The 19,329-nt window shown below is 40.0% G+C and overlaps 2 protein-coding genes across 2 annotated transcripts in view; one reads left to right on the plus strand and one right to left on the minus strand.

Moving 5' to 3' along the window:
* On the minus strand, positions 1-9,035 carry si:dkey-166k12.1 (solute carrier family 22 member 13). The gene is made up of 10 exons (XM_031793286.1): positions 7,883-9,035; positions 7,545-7,648; positions 5,794-5,948; positions 5,239-5,407; positions 3,218-3,332; positions 3,039-3,139; positions 1,793-2,004; positions 814-922; positions 495-707; positions 1-196 (listed from the first exon to the last, which is right to left on the minus strand). Exons 1-10 carry the CDS (start codon positions 8,258-8,260, stop codon positions 103-105), a joined length of 1,650 nt encoding a protein of 549 aa, XP_031649146.1. The 5' UTR covers positions 8,261-9,035; the 3' UTR covers positions 1-102.
* A 2,306-nt stretch (positions 9,036-11,341) lies between these two features.
* Positions 11,342-19,329, plus strand: part of trak1b (trafficking protein, kinesin binding 1b) — a 38,702-nt gene continuing 30,714 nt past the window's right edge. Inside the window, exon 1 of the mRNA XM_020505243.2 lies at positions 11,342-11,757. The gene's annotated coding sequence lies outside the window, so the exon portion shown is untranslated. The remainder of the gene's footprint in view (positions 11,758-19,329) is intronic.

The raw sequence follows: 19,329 nt of genomic DNA on the forward strand, positions 1-19,329 counted from the left end.
GTGAAAAACTGAGTTTAAATGTATTTGGCTAAGGTGTATGTAAACTTCTGACTTGAACCATATGTGTGTTTGTGTGTGGATTGCTGGGATGTGTGTGAGTGGTCAAGACTCCGTTGCTAGGCACTGTAGTTCCTGCCCCTCTGTGCTGCTTGCTGATTGGATAATGTCCTCTCCTTGGCCCTTCTTTGGAGGAAACCTGAAGTAGAAAACAAACTCATAAAACGTTTTAAACAAAAACAGTCAAGAAACACAGGTTATGGTTGGCAATAGGGGTTAGTTTGTGGACTTGATTATGTGTGTGCGCGTGTGTGTGTGTCAGGGTTGGGGTCAATTCCAGTTCATTCAGAATGTTAACCAAATTCCAATTCCACATTTTCCTCATTGAAAAGTTTAAATTTCATTGTACTTCCTGAATTGAATTGACTGGAATTGAAATGGAATTGAACCCAACCCTGATGTGTGTTTGTGTGTCTGTCTGTCAGTAGATATAGTACCTAGTATCCCAGTTCTCTGCATCTTCTACGGTATCCGGTAGTGGTCTGTTGGCAGTCTCTGGCAGTGCCAGGGCGAGAACTGCGCCAAGCAGGGGGGTGCAGCCAAAGATGAGCATGGGTAGAGAGGGGCTTCTGGTATGGAGCATGTTGATAAGGGGGGCTAACACACCCCCTACACGGGCAAACATACTGGACACACCTATTCCTGTCTGCCTGTAGACACACACACACTGGTAATTGAAGTTGGCAATCACACAAATGAATGTGCACACACACACACACACACACACACACACACACACACACACACACTTCTTACCGTAGTACAGTTGGGAAGATCTCAGCAGTATAAACATAGATAACGGCGAAGGAAGCAGTGATACCAAACTTTCCTACCATGGCTAGACCTGTTATCAGGTTGGGATGGTCTGAGAGAGAGAGAGGGATGGAGAGAGAATGTTTATTACATGATTTTGTCATTTAGCACAACGCTCCTAACCGCTAGGCTACCTGCCGTGGTGTTTTGTAGACAGACTAGCAGCTGTTTTGTGGACCCAATATGTGGACCCAATTCGCTACAATCATGCAGTAACGCTACAGTGTACAGCCAGTAAGCAGTTACACCAGTGGGCCCCAGTGGCAATAAATTAGTAAAACCAAAAGCTTACCTTGACTTTAGGAGTTTCAGTTGTGTTGGATAGTCATAGCCAGCTAGCTAACATAGCATCCCTCTGTTTGAGCAGTGTGTTTCGGTAGGCTAAACTAGCTCGCTGCATTTACTAGCTAAATAAGTGAAACTGAAAAAAATGATAATCTCTCTATTTCTCTTGCTTCTCCTTCATTTAGGAATAAATGTTCAACTATTTTCTTTCTCTCGCTTCGAGTCAACTACTCACCACATTTTATGCACTGCAGTGCTAGCTAGCTGTAGCTTAAGCTTTCAATACTAGATTAATTCTCTGATCCTTTGATTGGATTATATGTTGGAGGAAGGGGGTGAGAACCATGAGCCTCTTAGGTTTTGTATTGAAATCATTGTACTCAGAGGAGGATGGAAGCTAGCTGTCCTCCGGCTACACCATGGTGCTACCCCACAGAGTGCTGTTGAGGCTACAGTAGACCTTCTTTGCAAAATAGTGTGTTTTAATCAATTATTTGGTGACGTGATTATATTTAGTATAGTTTTATCTAAAAAGGATAACCTTCCTCCTATGAGGAGTCTCCACTGACACACACACACACACACACACACACACACACACACACACACACACACACACACACACACACACACACACCTGTAGGTACAGTTAGAGTGAGCAGACAGGCCACGCCCCCCAGGGCCAGAAAGACACTCTGGGATAGGCGTCTGCTCCAAGGGAGGAACAGGAGAACCAATGACCTGGCAGGGATCTCCACCAATCCAAAGATGAACTGAGTCAGGTAGAGGTCTGAGCCCAGTTTAGATACACCTAGAGACAGTCCATAATATACCAATACATTCACAAACCTAGAGAGAGAAAGAGCAGGGTTAGACACACACATACACACAGTCTTGTATCACTAATCTCCTGGGGACACACAATTCAGTCCCATTCAAAATCCAATTTTCCCTAACCATAAACCTAACCCTAACCTTATATCCTTATTCAAACCCTAACACGTAACCCAAACTGGCTGCGCACGTGCGCCATCGTGCATAAATGCATTTTGTCCCCCCACACCAAACACAGGTTAAAATATTTTAAAAAACTCTGAACCAATTACATTAATTTGGGGACAGGTCGAAAAGCATTAAACCTTTATGGCAATTTAGCTAGTTAGCTTGCACTTGCTAACTAATTTGTCCTATTTAGCTAGCTTGCTGTTGCTAGCTAATTTGTCCTGGGATATAAACATTGAGTTATTTTACCTGAAATGCACAAGGTCCTCTACTCCGACAATTAATCCACACATAAAACGGTCAAACGAATTGTTTCTAGTCATCTCTCCTCCTTCTAGGCTTTTTCTTCTCTTGATTTTATATTGCGATTGGCAACTTTCATAAATTAGGTGCATTACCGCCACCGACCTCGTTCGTCTTTCAGTCACCCACGTGGGTATAACCAATGAGGAGATGGCACGTGGGTATCTGCTTCTATAAACCAATGAGGAGATGGGAGAGGCAGGACTTGCAGCTCGATCTGCGTCAGAAATAGAACTGACTTTTATTTTAGCCCTTTCAACGCAGACGCTCGTTGGCACACGCGAGCAGTGTGGGTGCAATAATTGAATAGTATAGATTTCTAAATTTATTTTGCGATGCGAGCTGTGTAGTGAGCCTGTAACCCGAAAAACTAACCCTAGCTCCTAAACCTAAACCTAATTATAACCCTAACACTAATTCTAACCTTAACCAGAAACCCCCTAGAAATAGCATTTGACCTTGTGGGGACTAAAATGTCCCCAGTTTCAAATTTTTGTTTGTTTACTATTCTTGTGTGAACTTCTGGTCCCCACATGTATAGTTAAACACGTCCACACACACACACACTTCTTAGTTACCAGACATAGAAAAGGATAAGAGCTCTTTTCCTCATCTGGGGTGTTCTAACAAGATCTGCAGCTGAGTGACTCCTTCTACCTTCCATGTCACACCAGTCCACCTAAACATACACACACATAAAATATTTTATTTGCATGCTCAAACACTGTGAAAAACATAAGATGTGTCTGTGTGGTACCTGTATAGTAGGTGGTAATACACGTCCGTTGACTGTAGCAGCTTTGCGTAGTAGAACAATGGCCTCCTCTCTCCTGTCATTGGCTAGCAACCACCTAGCTGACTGAGGAAGCACCCTGAGGGTAGAGAGAGAGTATATAATATCATACTTTATACAAAATGATTGACGCATTTGTCTCACCCATTTTTTTATTCTATTGCACACCTACAGTGCCTTCGGAAAGTATTCAGACCCCTTGACTTTGTCCAGCCTTATTCTAAAATGTTTTTTTTTTTAACAAATCCCTCATCAATCTTCACACAATACCCCATAATGACAAAGCAAAAATAGGTTTTTATTTAAAAAAAAAGAAATATCACATTTATATAATTATTCAGACCCTTTACTAAGTACCTTGTTGAAGCACCTTTGGCAGCGATTACAGCAGAGTTTTCTTGGGTATTACGCTACAAGCTTGGCACACCTGTATTTGGGTAGTTTCTCCCATTCTTCTCTGCAGATCCTCTCAAGCTCTGTCAGATTAGATGGGGAGCGTCGCTGCACAGCTATTTTCAGGTCTCTCAAGGACACTCAAGGACATTCAGAGACTTGTCCCGAAGCCACTCCTGCATTGTCTTGGCTGTGTGCTTAGGGTCGTTGTCCTATTGGAAGGTGAACCTTTGCCCATGTCTGAGGTTCCCAGTGCTCTGGAGCAGGTTTTCATCAAGTGTCTCTCTGTTCTTTGCTCTGCTCATCTTTGTCTCGATCCTGACTAGTCTCCCAGACCCTTCCACTGAAAAACATCCCCACGGCATAATGCTGTAGGGATGATGCCAGGTTTCCGCCATACATGACACTTGGCATTCAGGCCAAATAATTAAATCTTGGTTTCATCAGACCAGAGAATTTTGTTTCTCGTGGTCTGTGAATCTTTAGTTGCCTTTTGGCAAACTCCAAGAGGGGTGTCGTGCCTTTTACTGATGAGTGGCTTCCATCTGGCCACTCTATCATAAAGGCTTGATTGATGTAGTGCTGCAAAGATGGTTGTCCTTCTGGAAGGTTCTCCCATCTCCAAAGAGGAACTCTAGAGCTCTGTCAGAGTGACCATCAGGTTATTGGTTACCTCCCGGACCAAGGCCCTTCTCCCCAGATTGCTCAGTTTGGCCGGGCAGCCAGCTCTAGGAAGAGTCTTGGTGGTTCCAAAAATCTTCCATTTAAGAATGATGGAGACCACTGTGTTCTTTGGGGACCTTCAATGCTGCAGAAATGTTTTGTTACCCCAGATCTGTGCCTCGACACAATCCTGTCTCTGAGCTCTACGGACAATTCCTTTGATGTCATGGCTTGGTTTTTGCTCTGACATGCATGGTCAAACTGTGGGACCTTATAGAGACAGGTGTGTGCCTTTCCAAATCATGTCCAATCAATTGAATTTACAACAGCTGGAATTTACAACAGGTCCAATCAAGTTGAAGAAACATCTCAAGGATGATCAATGGAAACAGGATGCAGCTGAGCTCAATTTAGAGTCTAATAGCAAAGGTGCTGAATTCTTATGTAAATAAGGTATTTCTGTTTTTTTCTTTGTCAATATGGCGTATTGTGTGTAGATTGCTGAGGATTTTTTTTATTTAATCAATTTTAGAACAAGCCTGTAAAGTAACAAAATGTGGAAAAGTCAAGGGGTCTGAATACTTTTCAAAGGCACTGTATATTTACATGGATACAAGACAAAATGTATTTACGTTTTTCCATCATGTCTACTGTGTAATATTTATTGTGAGGTTAAAGTATTATATGTATTCAAGTGACCAGATGTTAATGCATCTAGAGGTTTTTTAGGTAGGTGTGTTTCACAGTGGTGTATGATGACCTGACGAAGATCCAACTCGGAACGAAACGTCTTTATTTTGTGCGTCTGATTAAATCACCATGGGAGAATACCAGAGTTGCGGACATTACTTTTTTCTTCTGGGAGAGAGAAAGAGACATGAATAGTGAAGAGCACCCGGCCAAGCATTAGTGTGTGTGTGTGTCCTCACCATATATAGAAGATGAACAGAAAGCCAGGAACAGATATAGCCAGCTGTAGTTTTCTCCAGTCTCGTATGAGGTAGGCTAGTCCAGCTATTAGCATGTAGCCCAGGCCAAAGAAGTAGTCAGTGAAGACACCAGCTAACATGCGACGCTGGGCACACGTCCACTCTGTACCTGTGGAGAGAATGAGGGATGGAAGGAGAGGGGGAGAAGAGGGTAGAAGGAAAGCAGAGGAGAAAGGAAGGAGAGGTATAATAAGGGTTAGGTTAAGGGGAAGGGGAAGGGGAAGGGGAGATTAAGGTTTGAGTGGATCGGGTGGTGTGGAACTAAGGGGTTTAGGTTTCTGAGAATAGAGCTAGGGGTCAGGGGTTAGGAATAATGTGTGTTCTGGGGTTGGAAAGAAGGAATATAGGTGATGTCATTGTGGTACTGTTTAAATTCTAATAATGGATTGAATGTTTGGCAGAATGGTCTCATGTAAATTACAGTCCTGTGTAAATAGCAGTCATATAGATTACAGTTAACATTTTGGGGGGGGGTATACATGTGTGTGTGTGTACCCAGTACAAAGGCGTTGATGATGACTCCAGAGATAGTAGTCCCCAGAATAAATCGCAGCAGGACATACACAGGGAAGTTTGGAGCGAAAGCCCCAGCCACTCCAAACACTGTCTGTAGTGCTAGGGAGAGGAGCAGGGCATTCCTCCTACCAATCCTACAGAGAGAGGGAGAGGGGGACAGAGAGGGAGAGAGGGAAGGGAGGGAGACTGTGAGTATTTATCAAAATGTATGACATTGAAGTTATAAATTCAGTATTGTACCTGTTGACCATGGGTTAGGTTTTAGGTAGGGGTCAGAGCCACTGAAATTTCCTAGGTGACTAAGGTCCGGATGGATATTGTAATTTATCGGCGTAGTAACAAACCCCCACCTCGCGACCCATGCGACCCCAAACTGTTCACACCCCTCTTTTTGGTTGAGAGAACATTTTGCAGTTTTAAAGATAAGTTCCTGCAATTATACACATTTTGCCATGGGGCATGGAGGCCCCCATGGGCACATAATCTGGCCATGGTAACTACAAGATTTAGATAGCTGCTTAGTTAGCCTGACTTACCTACCTAGCTAACATCCTACCTAGCTAACATCCTACCTAGCTAACATGGGCTGGTACTTAATAAACTGTAAATTCCTGACAGGTTATAAATATCTCTCTCTAAGGTCTGTTAGTGAATGACATAACAAGAGGAAAACTGCCCATACATTACCACATTTTGAATTTGCACCTTGTGCATTTTACTATTACAACTCATAACAGCATTAAATTGAAAGTCCGACTTAGTTCCTTTAAGTCAGGACCTGTGGTCCTTTTGACCCCGTTCTGGGAGTATGGCAAGTTTAGGGTCTGGTGGTAGGGGTCAAGGTTTATTGAAGATTCTACAGATGTAGGATCTTAATCTGATCACCCTGTTGCCAGAGAACATTCCTGCAATGAAGAAAGACTTGTAGTGCATTTGATGTTTAAAAATGATTCTAACGTTTGTATTTTCCACAAAAAATGTATCAACCCATACAAAAAGGGAAAGGCATTATTTACCTCAGTGATGGTAGTGCTTTGATAATCCACATAATAATTCAAATTCCTGTTGCTATAGGATTTTTCCCCCCTGCTGTAGTAAACTGTCTCAAATTAATACTATACCTGTCTGTCATAGCTTCAAAGACGACAGTTTCCTCCAGCAGAACCAACATGTAGAGAGGGTCAGAGGTTAGAGGTTTGGGGCCAAGGGTTATGTTATGTACCTGTCTGCCATAGCTCCAAAAATGACTGCTCCCACCAGCAGACCCAACATGTAGAGAGGGTCAGAGGTTAGAGGTTTGGGGCCAAGGGTTATGTTATGTACCTGTCTGCCATAGCTCCAAAGATGACTGCTCCCACCAGCAGACCCAACATGTAGAGAGGGTCAGAGGTTAGAGGTTTGGGGCCAAGGGTTATGTTATGTACCTGTCTGCCATAGCTCCAAAGATGACTGCTCCCACCAGCAGACCCAACATGTAGAGAGGGTCAGAGGTTAGAGGTTTGGGGCCAAGGGTTATGTTATGTACCTGTCTGCCATAGCTCCAAAGATGACTGCTCCCACCAGCAGACCCAACATGTAGAGAGGGTCAGAGGTTAGAGGTTTGGGGCCAAGGGTTATGTTATTATGTACCTGTCTGCCATAGCTCCAAAGATGACTGCTCCCACTAGCAGACCCAACATGTAGAGAGGGTCAGAGGTTAGAGGTTTGGGGCCAAGGGTTATGTTATGTACCTGTCTGCCATAGCTCCAAAGATGACTGCTCCCACCAGCAGACCCAACATGTAGACAGAAGACCCCAGACTGTTGAGCCATGCCTTGTCACACACCAAGTCCCACTGTAGGAGAGAGAGAGAGAGTGTGTGAGTGAGTGTAGTGAGACAGGGAACAACAGGTTTGATGAGAGAACTGTTCATAACATCTTCCCCTAGCACAGCTGAGGTTCCACCTAGTCTCCATCCATGGTACCCTGTTGACCATGGCACTGTAGTAGGGAAGTGAACAGATGAAACTAACATTTTCCTATTAACCCCATTAATCTGAACACAATTTAAGGGAAAGGCATTATTTACCTCAGTGATGGTAGTGCTTTGATAAATCTCCTGGCTGTACACCCATCCGTTCTCACAAGGCGCGCGCGCAGTCCCGTTCTCTGTTAGAATGTCCACGAGGACGCAGGAGTCGTCCACCTGTGGATCCACCGGGATGCTGAGGTTCAGCTTTGCAGTAACAGTAACGGCTGAAGTCAAAGCCAGGCTACCATTATGAACGTTATTACCGGGGCCTGAGCTCGGGCTGTCCCGGCAGCGATGTCCTGGTGTAGCCCCGGTAAAGATGCTGGCCATCATATGAAAACCCAGTAGTATCTGAGGCAGACAGATCCACACATACAAAATCTTCTGGTACTTTCCAAACCCTCCTACAGCTGTTAGAATCTGTTCGAAATTCATTTTCAATTAATTCAATGCTCCTTTGAAGAAGGGATTATTTAAATCTCAATGAGACATTAGGCCTATTGCTGCTATTCGACCAAGTCTCGTTTGCAAAATAGATTTTATCTGAGACTAAAGTGATCTGAATAGATACAAATTTAAAAATTGAATATATTTGGGTCCAAGTATCTCCTATTGTATCCTAGGCTATAGGTTGGACAAAAATAAACCGAATCACTAAAGCCAGCAAAAGGCTGTAAATTATATGTCTCCTAGAGAGAAAACCAGACAAAAACACACCACCATGTGCCACGGTGTGACAGTGGACAGACAGGTGCGTGTGTCCGTTGTCCGCTCTCGTCCGTCAGTGAGGGGCATAGTTTTGTTCTTCTCACATGTCCTGGCTGAGCCCCTTAAAAAACCCCACTTAAAAATCCCTCTTATCTAACAATCCACCCCACCTCCTCCTCTGTCGAAAATCAGTTGCAGTAGACTATCTTCCCTTCCCTTACAATGCATATGGTAGACAACTATACATAATAGTTTCTCACATCCAAGTGTGCACAGTTGTATATTACAATCTCTCAGAAAATCGTCAATAAAATAAATCGTCAGAATCGCGCTTCGGGCAGAGTCCCTCTGAACAAGCCCTTCCGAAACCCAGAACCGCACAACAATCTTCTGTATTGACATGCACCACAAATCATAAGTCAACTGGAAATCAGATAAACAGTCTACCAAACGCACAAATTACGCAAGAACATTGTCCAACAAAATAATATGCATCAGTGAAAGCCAGTGTCCAGTGCGCGTCCCCGAGGGTGGATGTTATAAACACCGTGTTTTTGTGGAGGTGGGGGTGGGGGTTGGGGTTGGTGTTGTTGCTACAGAACTGTTGAACCAAGGGAAACGCGCGAGCGGAACAATAGCAGAGCGCGGAGAGACATGAACGCGCACTTTATAGATAGGTAGTCTCTGAACAATGACCGCTGGAGCATGATTTATTTATCATCATCCGAGTGGTTTGTTTGTGTTTGGATGTAGTCTAGTCTGTCTTCTTTAATTTCACTTAATTTACTATTTGTTAGGAAATAAATATGCTAACAATCGAGAGTATAGGCCTAGGCCTAATAGGCTGCGTTTAGACAGGCAGCCCAATCCTGATATTTTTTTAAACTATTTGGTCTTTTGAACGATCAGATCAGCTTGAAAAAGATCAGATGTGAAAATATCTTATGTAATTGGTCAAAATATAAATTAGTGACATAAAGATAAGAATTGGGTTGCCTGTCTAAACGCAGCCCTAGATGCTGCACCTGTGACCGTCCACTGTTTGGTGGTGCTACATTTAGTGGTGAACTTCGTAATTCTGATTCTGCCTCTTTCCGCTTCAGTTGTGCTGAATCGCTGTTATTATTAGCTTCTTTGTTTAGGCTACTTTACATTAGAACTATCGGGCCTTTCACTCTGTTGCCAAAGTCCGCACACTGCACTCATGATGGACGTTGGTGTCACATTCAGGAAAACCTCTCCTCTGTGAAAGCCTAGACAGTGGCGCTATACTGACGCTCTGTGTTCACATGTGGTACTGCAGGATCCTCCTTTCTCTTAAGACGGGGACTTGATCCTTGATGTAGTCCAAAAAACCACACATAAGCCAAGACCCAAAACAATCCCAAAACGGAATGGATTCTAACAATATGGTGGAAACCACCTAGCCAATCAGAGGTCAAGATAGAGTCATCAACATAGTAGCCATGAATACTACTATGTATACAGGGATGCCTATGAAGCTAAGCAGAGTGGTCCTAGTCAATCCTTGGATAAGACTGGGAGACCAGGTCCTGCTGAAAGTGGAGACTCCAAGGACCCTGAACAGTGATGGGGACACTGCCCTCCAAAGTGTACCATTCTCCAGATAAGATGTTAAATTGAGTTCAGATGAAGGAGAGGTGGGGAAAGGAAACCACTTCCGACTATTGGGACACACTGTTATCTCAGCTGTTGTGAAGGACAGGAAATGAGGGCAGAGGGGAGGGATCAACGTTCTGGATTGAAACTCAGCCAATAGCTGTTAATTTTTCCCTAGAGACAATGGGGCCTCTGTGTCCCCAACTCACAGTTCATCAAACACACACACACACACACACACACGGACCAACAGCAGCAGCAGCAGCATACCACCCTACATCCCACTGCTGACTTTCCTCTGAAGCTAAGCAGGGTTGGTTCTGGTTGGTCCCTGGATGGGAGACCAGATGCTGCTGGAAGTGGTGTTAGAGGGCTTGTAGGAGGCACTCTTTCATCTGCTCTATTTTTATTTTATTTTTACCCCAGGGCAGTGATTGGGACATTGCCCTGTGTAAGGTGCTGTCTTTCAGATGGGATGTTAAATGAGTGTCCTGGCTCTCTGTGGTCACTAAAGATCCCATGGCACTTATTGTAAGAGTAGGGGTGTTAACCCTGGTGTCCTGGCTAAATTCCTAAACTGGCACTAATACCATCATGGCCACCTAATCATCCCCAGTTTCCAAATGGCTCATTCCTCTCCCTTGTAACTATCCCCCAGTTCGTTGCTTTAAATGAAAATACGTTTTCAGTCAATTTACCTATTAAAATACATTGGTTACATGAAATAAAACACACACACAGCTTCGTCAGTTAGAAGAGTGTACAAGTGGGCACGTCATGTGCCTGTCAGTGGGTTGAAAATCAGTTCGGCCTATTTTTGACTGTGGCATAGGACATAGGATATTGCCAAAATGAGGACTTAGATTTTCATGAAGCATGCTTGGGCTATCTACAATCCTTTAGGCATTTGTCTATTTCCCCTCAACATTCACTCATTGCAAACAGAATGTGGGCTATTTCAAAATGGGCTATTTCGAGCTCATATTAAACATCCAAGCTCATTTTATGATGCCATTTTCTTTTTTTTTCAAAAGCCAGAGTTAGCCTCGTTTTTAAAATTTTATCCATCCATAACCATGTATACGATTTTTGTTCATAGTGGTAGTACTAATTTGATAACAAGGTGGTAGTATTTCTGCTTATTTAAACGATAGGCTTTAATATACATTTATCATCCTGCAGCAGCTGTGGACGTTCGTGACGTCACAGTCGGTACAGTGCGGTCGGTGTTTTTCGGTAAGAGCTGGACGGAGAGCAAGAGAGAGAGAAAGAGAGATAGAGAGAGATGGCTATTGGCATAGGAAAACGAACGGAAATAGAAGAAACGAGTAAATCTGAGATGACCTTGACTCGACAGACATATCCCATCATCTTGATCAACTGACATAACGGCCGTTTTTCCGGTGGGAAAAGTTCCAGTGTTTGACGTTACCGTTTTACGCTTCTTCTCCACACCGTACCCGGGATTTTACCGCGTGCCCTTGCGGCACATATAATAAAATCCCACATTCCACATTTACTACAATAGTTCCCCACCCGGTTGATCTTGATATACGAGGGGAAATCGGCTATAATCGACTGGATTTCTTGAATCCTGATTGTGCGTGAGTAAGCGTTTTTATACTTCCTAACGAAGCATCTTTGTTTACTAACAACGTACAACGTGGCATTGTGGGGTACAATAACGGTTAAGGTATTCTAAGAGACGTTGTATTTTTGTTGTCAACTGGGTTTTTGTGATAACATGTCACCTACACATCGTTGTCTTTGTTTATGCAATGAGAGGGGAGAGAGCACACTGCATCCGCGCACGTAACGTCATGATGTATCCGGGCAGTGGCCACACCCAGCGTGGGTACAGTGCGGATGTAAAGCGGGATGTAAATCATAGCGTGTTTATAATAGGCAGTGGATAGTATATGAGGTAAATGTTGGCCTATGGAGCGGCCTTTTGTGGATCAATGATGTAGACAGAGATGTATTCGATAGAACTGCTACAATTAATTTGATATGACAGAGAATGATCATGTGTGTTCTATACTAGGTATTTCTACCTGAACACTATGTCCCATCCTCCTGATGCCTGTGGGTCTATGGAACAGTCATAGGGTCAGCCGATTAATTCTCTAGTGGAGAGAACTGACTGATTACAGAGCAGTGATTCGAGAAGCTTTTCTGACCAATGCCACTTGAACTCCTTGCTCCTACCCCTAGGGAACTGGATCCATTAAACATACAAAGGATTAGATAGGTAGGTCTATCATTACTAGCAATATGGAGAAGAAAAACCTGTAGGGCAGACTGAGTGTTAGTAAATCAGGGGAGACAGGGTCAGTGAGAGTGTGATAAAATCTGTGACTTGTAATCCCCCCTCTCTCCATCTCTTTATTCCCCCATCTCTCCTTAGCTTGGCCCAAAGCATTTTTCATATTTATCCCCCTGCCCAAGCTCACATCAGCTTACGTAAACATGGACATGGCTATTACCAGGGAAATTACAGCCACATTCATACCATACGTTAGTATTGTGGTGTGTGCGTTTGTTTATGCGTGAGTTCTTGTGCACGTGTGTGTTTGAGCAAAGCTGGAAGCTGTAATGTGACTGCAGGATCTACCTGTAGTGTATAGGTTTACTGCATAGAGAGAGAGACATCCCAAGGTTGCAGTGTCTCTATGCGTCAGCCTTTATAATATAGGAGCACCACAGAGCCTTTATAGTAACATTATTACAGAGCCTTTATAGTAACATTATTACAGAGTCCTTTATAGTAACAACATTACAGAGCCTTTATAGTAACAACACTACATAGTCCTTTATAGTAACATTATTACAGAGTCCTTTATAGTAACAACATTACAGAGCCTTTATAGTAACAACATTACAGAGCCTTTATAGTAACATTATTACAGAGCCCTTTATAGTAACAACATTACAGAGTCTTTATAGTAACAACATTACAGAGTCTTTATAGTAACAACATTACAGTGCCCTTTATAGTAACAACATTACAGTGCCCTTTATAGTAACAACATTACATAGCCTTTATAGTAACAACATTACAGAGACTTTATAGTAACATTACAGAGACTTTATAGTAACAACATTACAGAGTCCTTTATAGTAACAACATTACAGAGCCTTTATAGTAACATTATTACGGAGACTTTATAGTAACAACATTACAGAGCCTTTATAGTAACATTATTACGGAGACTTTATAGTAACAACATTACAGAGTCCTTTATAGTAACAACATTACAGAGACTTTATAGTAACAACATTACATAGTCCTTTATAGTAACAACATTACAGAGCCCTTTTATAGTAACAACATTACATAGTCCATTATAGTAACAACATTACAGTGCCCTTTATAGTAACAACATTACAGTGCCCTTTATAGTAACAACATTACATAGCCTTTATAGTAACAACATTACAGAGACTTTATAGTAACATTACAGAGACTTTATAGTAACAACATTACAAAGTCCTTTATAGTAACAACATTACAGAGCCTTTATAGTAACATTATTACGGAGACTTTATAGTAACAACATTACAGAGCCTTTATAGTAACATTATTACGGAGACTTTATAGTAACAACATTACAGAGTCCTTTATAGTAACAACATTACAGAGACTTTATAGTAACAACATTACATAGTCCTTTATAGTAACAACATTACAGAGCCCTTTTATAGTAACAACATTACATAGTCCATTATAGTAACAACATTACAGAGACTTTATAGTAACAAAATTACAGATAATTTATGTAACAACTTTACAGAGCCTTTATAGTAACAACATTACAGAGCCTTTATAGTAACAACATTACATAGTCCATTATAGTAACAACATTACAGAGACTTTATAGTAACAAAATTACAGATAATTTATGTAACAACTTTACAGAGCCTTTATAGTAACAACATTACAGAGCCTTTATAGTAACAACTTTACAGAGCCTTTATAGTAACAACATTACAGAGCCTTTATAGTAACAACATTACAGAAAATGTATGTAACAACTTTACAGAGTCCTTTACAGTAACATTATTACGGAGACTTTATAGTAACAACATTACAGAGCCTTTATAGTAACATTATTACGGAGACTTTATAGTAACAACATTACAGAGCCCTTTATAGTAACAACATTACAGACATTTTATAGTAAGAAACAACATTACAGAGCCTTTATAGTAACAACATTACAGAGCCTTTATAGTAACAACATTACAGAGCCTTTATAGTAACAATATTACAGAGCCTTTATAGTAACAACATTACAGAGTCCTTTATAGTAACAACATTACAGAGCCTTTATATAACAACATTACAGAGCCCTTTATAGTAACAACATTACAGACATTTTATAGTAAGAAACAACATTACAGAGTCCTTTATAGTAACAACATTACAGAGCCTTTATAGTAACAACATTACAGAGCCTTTATAGTAACATTATTACGGAGACTTTATAGTAACAACATTACAGGGTCTTTATAGTAACATTATTACGGAGACTTTATAGTAACAACATTACAGAGTCCTTTATAGTAACAACATTACAGAGACTTTATAGTAACAACATTACAGAGCCCTTTATAGTAACAACATTACAGAGCCTTTATAGTAACAACATTACAGAGTCCTTTATAGTAACAACATTACAGAGCCTTTATAGTAACAACATTACAGAGCCTTTATAGTAACAACATTACAGAGCCTTTATAGTAACAACATTACAGAGCCTTTATAGTAACAACATTACAGAGCCTTTATAGTAACAACATTACAGAGACTTTATAGTAACAACATTACAGACATTTTATAGTAAGAAACAACATTACAGAGCCTTTATAGTAACAACATTACAGAGCCTTTATAGTAACAACATTACAGAGCCTTTATAGTAACAACATTACAGAGCCTTTATAGTAACAACATTACAGAGCCTTTATAGTAACAACATTACAGAGCCTTTATAGTAACAACATTACAGAGTCCTTTATAGTAACAACATTACATAGCCTTTATAGTAACAACATTACAGAGCCTTTATAGTAACAACATTACAGAGCCTTTATAGTAACAACATTACAGAGCCTTTATAGTAACATTATTACGGAGACTTTATAGTAACAACATTACAGAGCCTTTATAGTAACATTATTACGGAGACTTTATAGTAACAACATTAGAGAGTCCTTTATAGTAACAACATTATAGAGACTTTATAGTAACAACATTACAGAGTCCTTTATAGTAACAACATTACAGAGACATTATAGTAACAACATTACAGAGTCCTTTATAGTAACAACATTACAGAGCCTTTATAGTAACATTATTACGGAGACTTTATAGTAACAACATTACAGAGCCTTTATAGTAACAACATTACAGAGCCTTTATAGTAACAACATTACAGAGCCTTTATAGTAACATTATTACGGAGACTTTATAGTAACAACATTACAGAGCCTTTATAGTAACAGTATTACGGAGACTTTATAGTAACAACATTACAGAGCCTTTAAGTAACAACATTACATAGTCCTTTATAGTAACAACATTACAGAGCCCTTTATAGTAACAACATTACAGAGCCTTTATAGTAACAACATTACAGAGCCTTTATAGTAACATTATTACGGAGACTTTATAGTAACAACATTACAGAGCCTTTATAGTAACATTATTACGGAGACTTTATAGTAACAACATTACAGAGTCCTTTATAGTAACAACATTACAGAGCCTTTATAGTAACAACATTACAGAGCCTTTATAGTAACAACATTACAGACATTTTATAGTAAGAAACAACATTACAGAGTCCTTTATAGTAACAACATTACAGAGCCTTTATAGTAACAACATTACAGAGCCTTTATAGTAACATTATTACGGAGACTTTATAGTAACAACATTACAGAGCCTTTATAGTAACATTATTACGGAGACTTTATAGTAACAACATTACAGAGCCTTTATAGTAACAACATTACAGAGTCCTTTATAGTAACAACATTACAGAGCCTTTATAGTAACAAAATTACAGAGCCTTTATAGAAACAACATTACATAGCCTTTATAGTAACAACATTACAGAGCCTTTATAGTAACATTACAGAGCCCTTTATAGTAACAACATTACAGAGCCTTTATAGTAACAACATTACAGAGCCTTTATAGTAACAACATTACAGAGCCTTTATAGTAACAACATTACAGAGCCTTTATAGTAACATTATTACGGAGACTTTATAGTAACAACATTACAGAGCCTTTATAGTAACATTATTACGGAGACTTTATAGTAACAACATTACAGAGTCCTTTATAGTAACAACATTACAGAGACTTTATAGTAACAACATTACATAGTCCTTTATAGTAACAACATTACAGAGCCCTTTATAGTAACAACATTACAGACATTTTATAGTAAGAAACAACATTACAGAGCCTTTATAGTAACAACATTACAGAGTCCTTTATAGTAACAACATTACAGAGCCTTTATAGTAACAACATTACAGAGCCTTTATAGTAACAACATTACAGAGCCTTTATAGTAACAACATTACAGAGCCTTTATAGTAACAACATTACAGAGCCTTTGTAGTAACAACATTACAGAGCCTTTATAGTAACAACATTACAGAGCCTTTATAGTAACAACATTACAGACATTTTATAGTAAGAAACAACATTACAGAGTCCTTTATAGTAACAACATTACAGAACCTTTATAGTAACAACATTACAGAGCCTTTATAGTAACATTATTACGGAGACTTTATAGTAACAACATTACAGAGCCTTTATAGTAACATTATTACGGAGACTTTATAGTAACCACATTACAGAGCCTTTATACTAACATTATTACGGAGACTTTATAGTAACAACATTACATAGTCCTTTATAGTAACAACATTACAGAGCCCTTTATAGTAACAACATTACAGAGCCCTTTATAGTAACAATATTACAGACACTTTATAGTAAGAAACAACATTACAGAGCCTTTATAGTAACAACATTACAGAGTCCTTTATAGTAACAACATTACAGAGCCTTTATAGTAACAACATTACAGAGCCTTTATAGTAACAACATTACAGAGCCTTTATAGTAACAACATTACAGACATTTTATAGTAAGAAACAACATTACAGAGTCCTTTATAGTAACAACATTACAGAGACTTTACAGTAACAACATTACTGAGTCCTTTATAGTAACAACATTACAGAGCCTTTATAGTAACAACATTACAGAGCCTTTATAGTAACAACATTACAGAGCCTTTATAGTGACAACATTACAGAGCCTTTATAGTAACAACATTACAGAGACTTTATAGTAACAACATTACAGAGTCCTTTATAGTAACAACATTACAGAGACTTTATAGTAACAACATTACAGAGTCCTTTATAGTAACAACATTACAGAGCCTTTATAGTAACAACATTACAGAGACTTTATAGTAACAACATCACAGAGACTTTATAGTAACAACATTACAGAGACTTTATAGTAACATTATTACAGAGACATTATAGTAACAACATTACAGTGTCCTTTATAGTAACAACATTACAGAGCCCTTTATAGTAACAACATCACAGAGACGTTATAGTAACACCATTACAGAGACTTTATCGTAACATTATTACAGAGACTTTATAGTAACAACATCACAGAGCCCTTTATAGTAACAACATTACAGAGCCCTTTATAGTAACAGTATTACAGATACTTTATAGTAACAACATTACAGAGACTTTATAGTAACAACATTACAGAGACTTTATAGTAACAACATTACAGAGACTTTATAGTAACAACATTACAGAGACTTTATAGTAACAACATTACAGAGACTTTATAGTAACAACATTACAGAGCCTTTATAGTGACAACATTACAGAGCCTTTATATAACAACATTACAGAGCTTTTATGTAGCAACATTACAGAGCCTTTATGTAACAACATCACAGAGCCTTTATGTAACAACATTACAGAGAATTGAAGTAACAAGGTTACAGAGCCTTTTACAGTGACATCATCACAGAGCCCTTTATAGTAAGTAACAACAATGAAGTGCCATTATTGTAAGTAACAACATTGCAGAGCCTTTATGGTAACATCATCACAGAGCCCTTTATAATGTCAACATTTAAGAGCCTTTATAGTAACAACATTAGAGAGCCTTTATAGTAACAACATAAGAGAGCCTTTATAGTAACAACATTACAGAGCCAGTCAACTGCCCGGCACCCTCCACAGCAACCCTCCAAAGCCCCCACCATTTCTCCTTCACCCATGTCCAGATAGCTGATGTTCTGAAAGAGCTGCAAAATCTGGTCCCCTACAAATCAGCCGGGCTAGACAATCTGGACCCTCTCTTTCTAAAATTATCTGCCGAAATTGTTGCAACCTCTATTACTAGCTTGTTCAACCTCTCTTTCGCATCGTCTGAGATTCCGAAAGATTGGAAAGCTACCGCGGTCATCCCCCTCTTTGAAGGGGGTGACACTCTAGACCCAAACTGCTACAGACCTATATCTATCCTACCCTGTCTTTCTAAGGTCTTCGAAAGCCAAGTTAACAAACAGATTTCCGACCATTTTGAATCCCACCGTACCTTCTCCGCTATGCAATCTGGTTTCAGAGCTGGTCATGGGTGCACCTCAGCCACTCTCAAGGTCCTAAACGACATCATAACCACCATCGATAAGAGACATTACTGTGCAGCTGTATTCATCGACCTGGCCAAGGCTTGCGACTCTGTCAATCACCACATTCTTATTGGCAGACTCGACAGCCTTGGTTTCTCAAATTATTGCCTCACCTGGTTTACCAACTACTTCTCTGATAGAGTTCAGTGTGTCAAATCGGAGGGCCTGTTGTCCGGACCTCTGGCAGTCTCTATGGGGGTGCCACAGGGTTCAATTTTTGGGCCGACTCTCTTCTCTGTATACATCAATGATGTCGTTCTTGCTGCTGATGATTCTCTGATCCACCTCTACGCAGACGACACCATTCTGTATACTTCTGGCCCTTCTTTGGACACTTTTTTAACTAACCTCCAGATGGGCTTCAATGCCATGCAACTCTCCTTCCGTGGCCCCCAACTGCTCTTAAAT

Source organism: Oncorhynchus kisutch, linkage group LG17 (assembly GCF_002021735.2).
Source record: "Oncorhynchus kisutch isolate 150728-3 linkage group LG17, Okis_V2, whole genome shotgun sequence".
In the NCBI taxonomy this organism is placed as follows: domain Eukaryota; kingdom Metazoa; phylum Chordata; class Actinopteri; order Salmoniformes; family Salmonidae; genus Oncorhynchus; species Oncorhynchus kisutch.

Excerpts from the sequence above, each read along its gene's own strand:
- si:dkey-166k12.1 (XM_031793286.1), bottom strand. The coding sequence starts at position 8,260 with ATGAATTTCGAACAGATTCTAACAGCTGTAGGAGGGTTTGGAAAGTAC. Across the intron at positions 5,408-5,793 it reads CATCAACGCCTTTGTACTGG|GTACAGAGTGGACGTGTGCC; the intron begins GTACACACACAC and ends TTCTCTCCACAG. Across the intron at positions 923-1,792 it reads CACTCTAACTGTACCTACAG|ACCATCCCAACCTGATAACA; the intron begins GTGTGTGTGTGT and ends TCTCTCTCTCAG.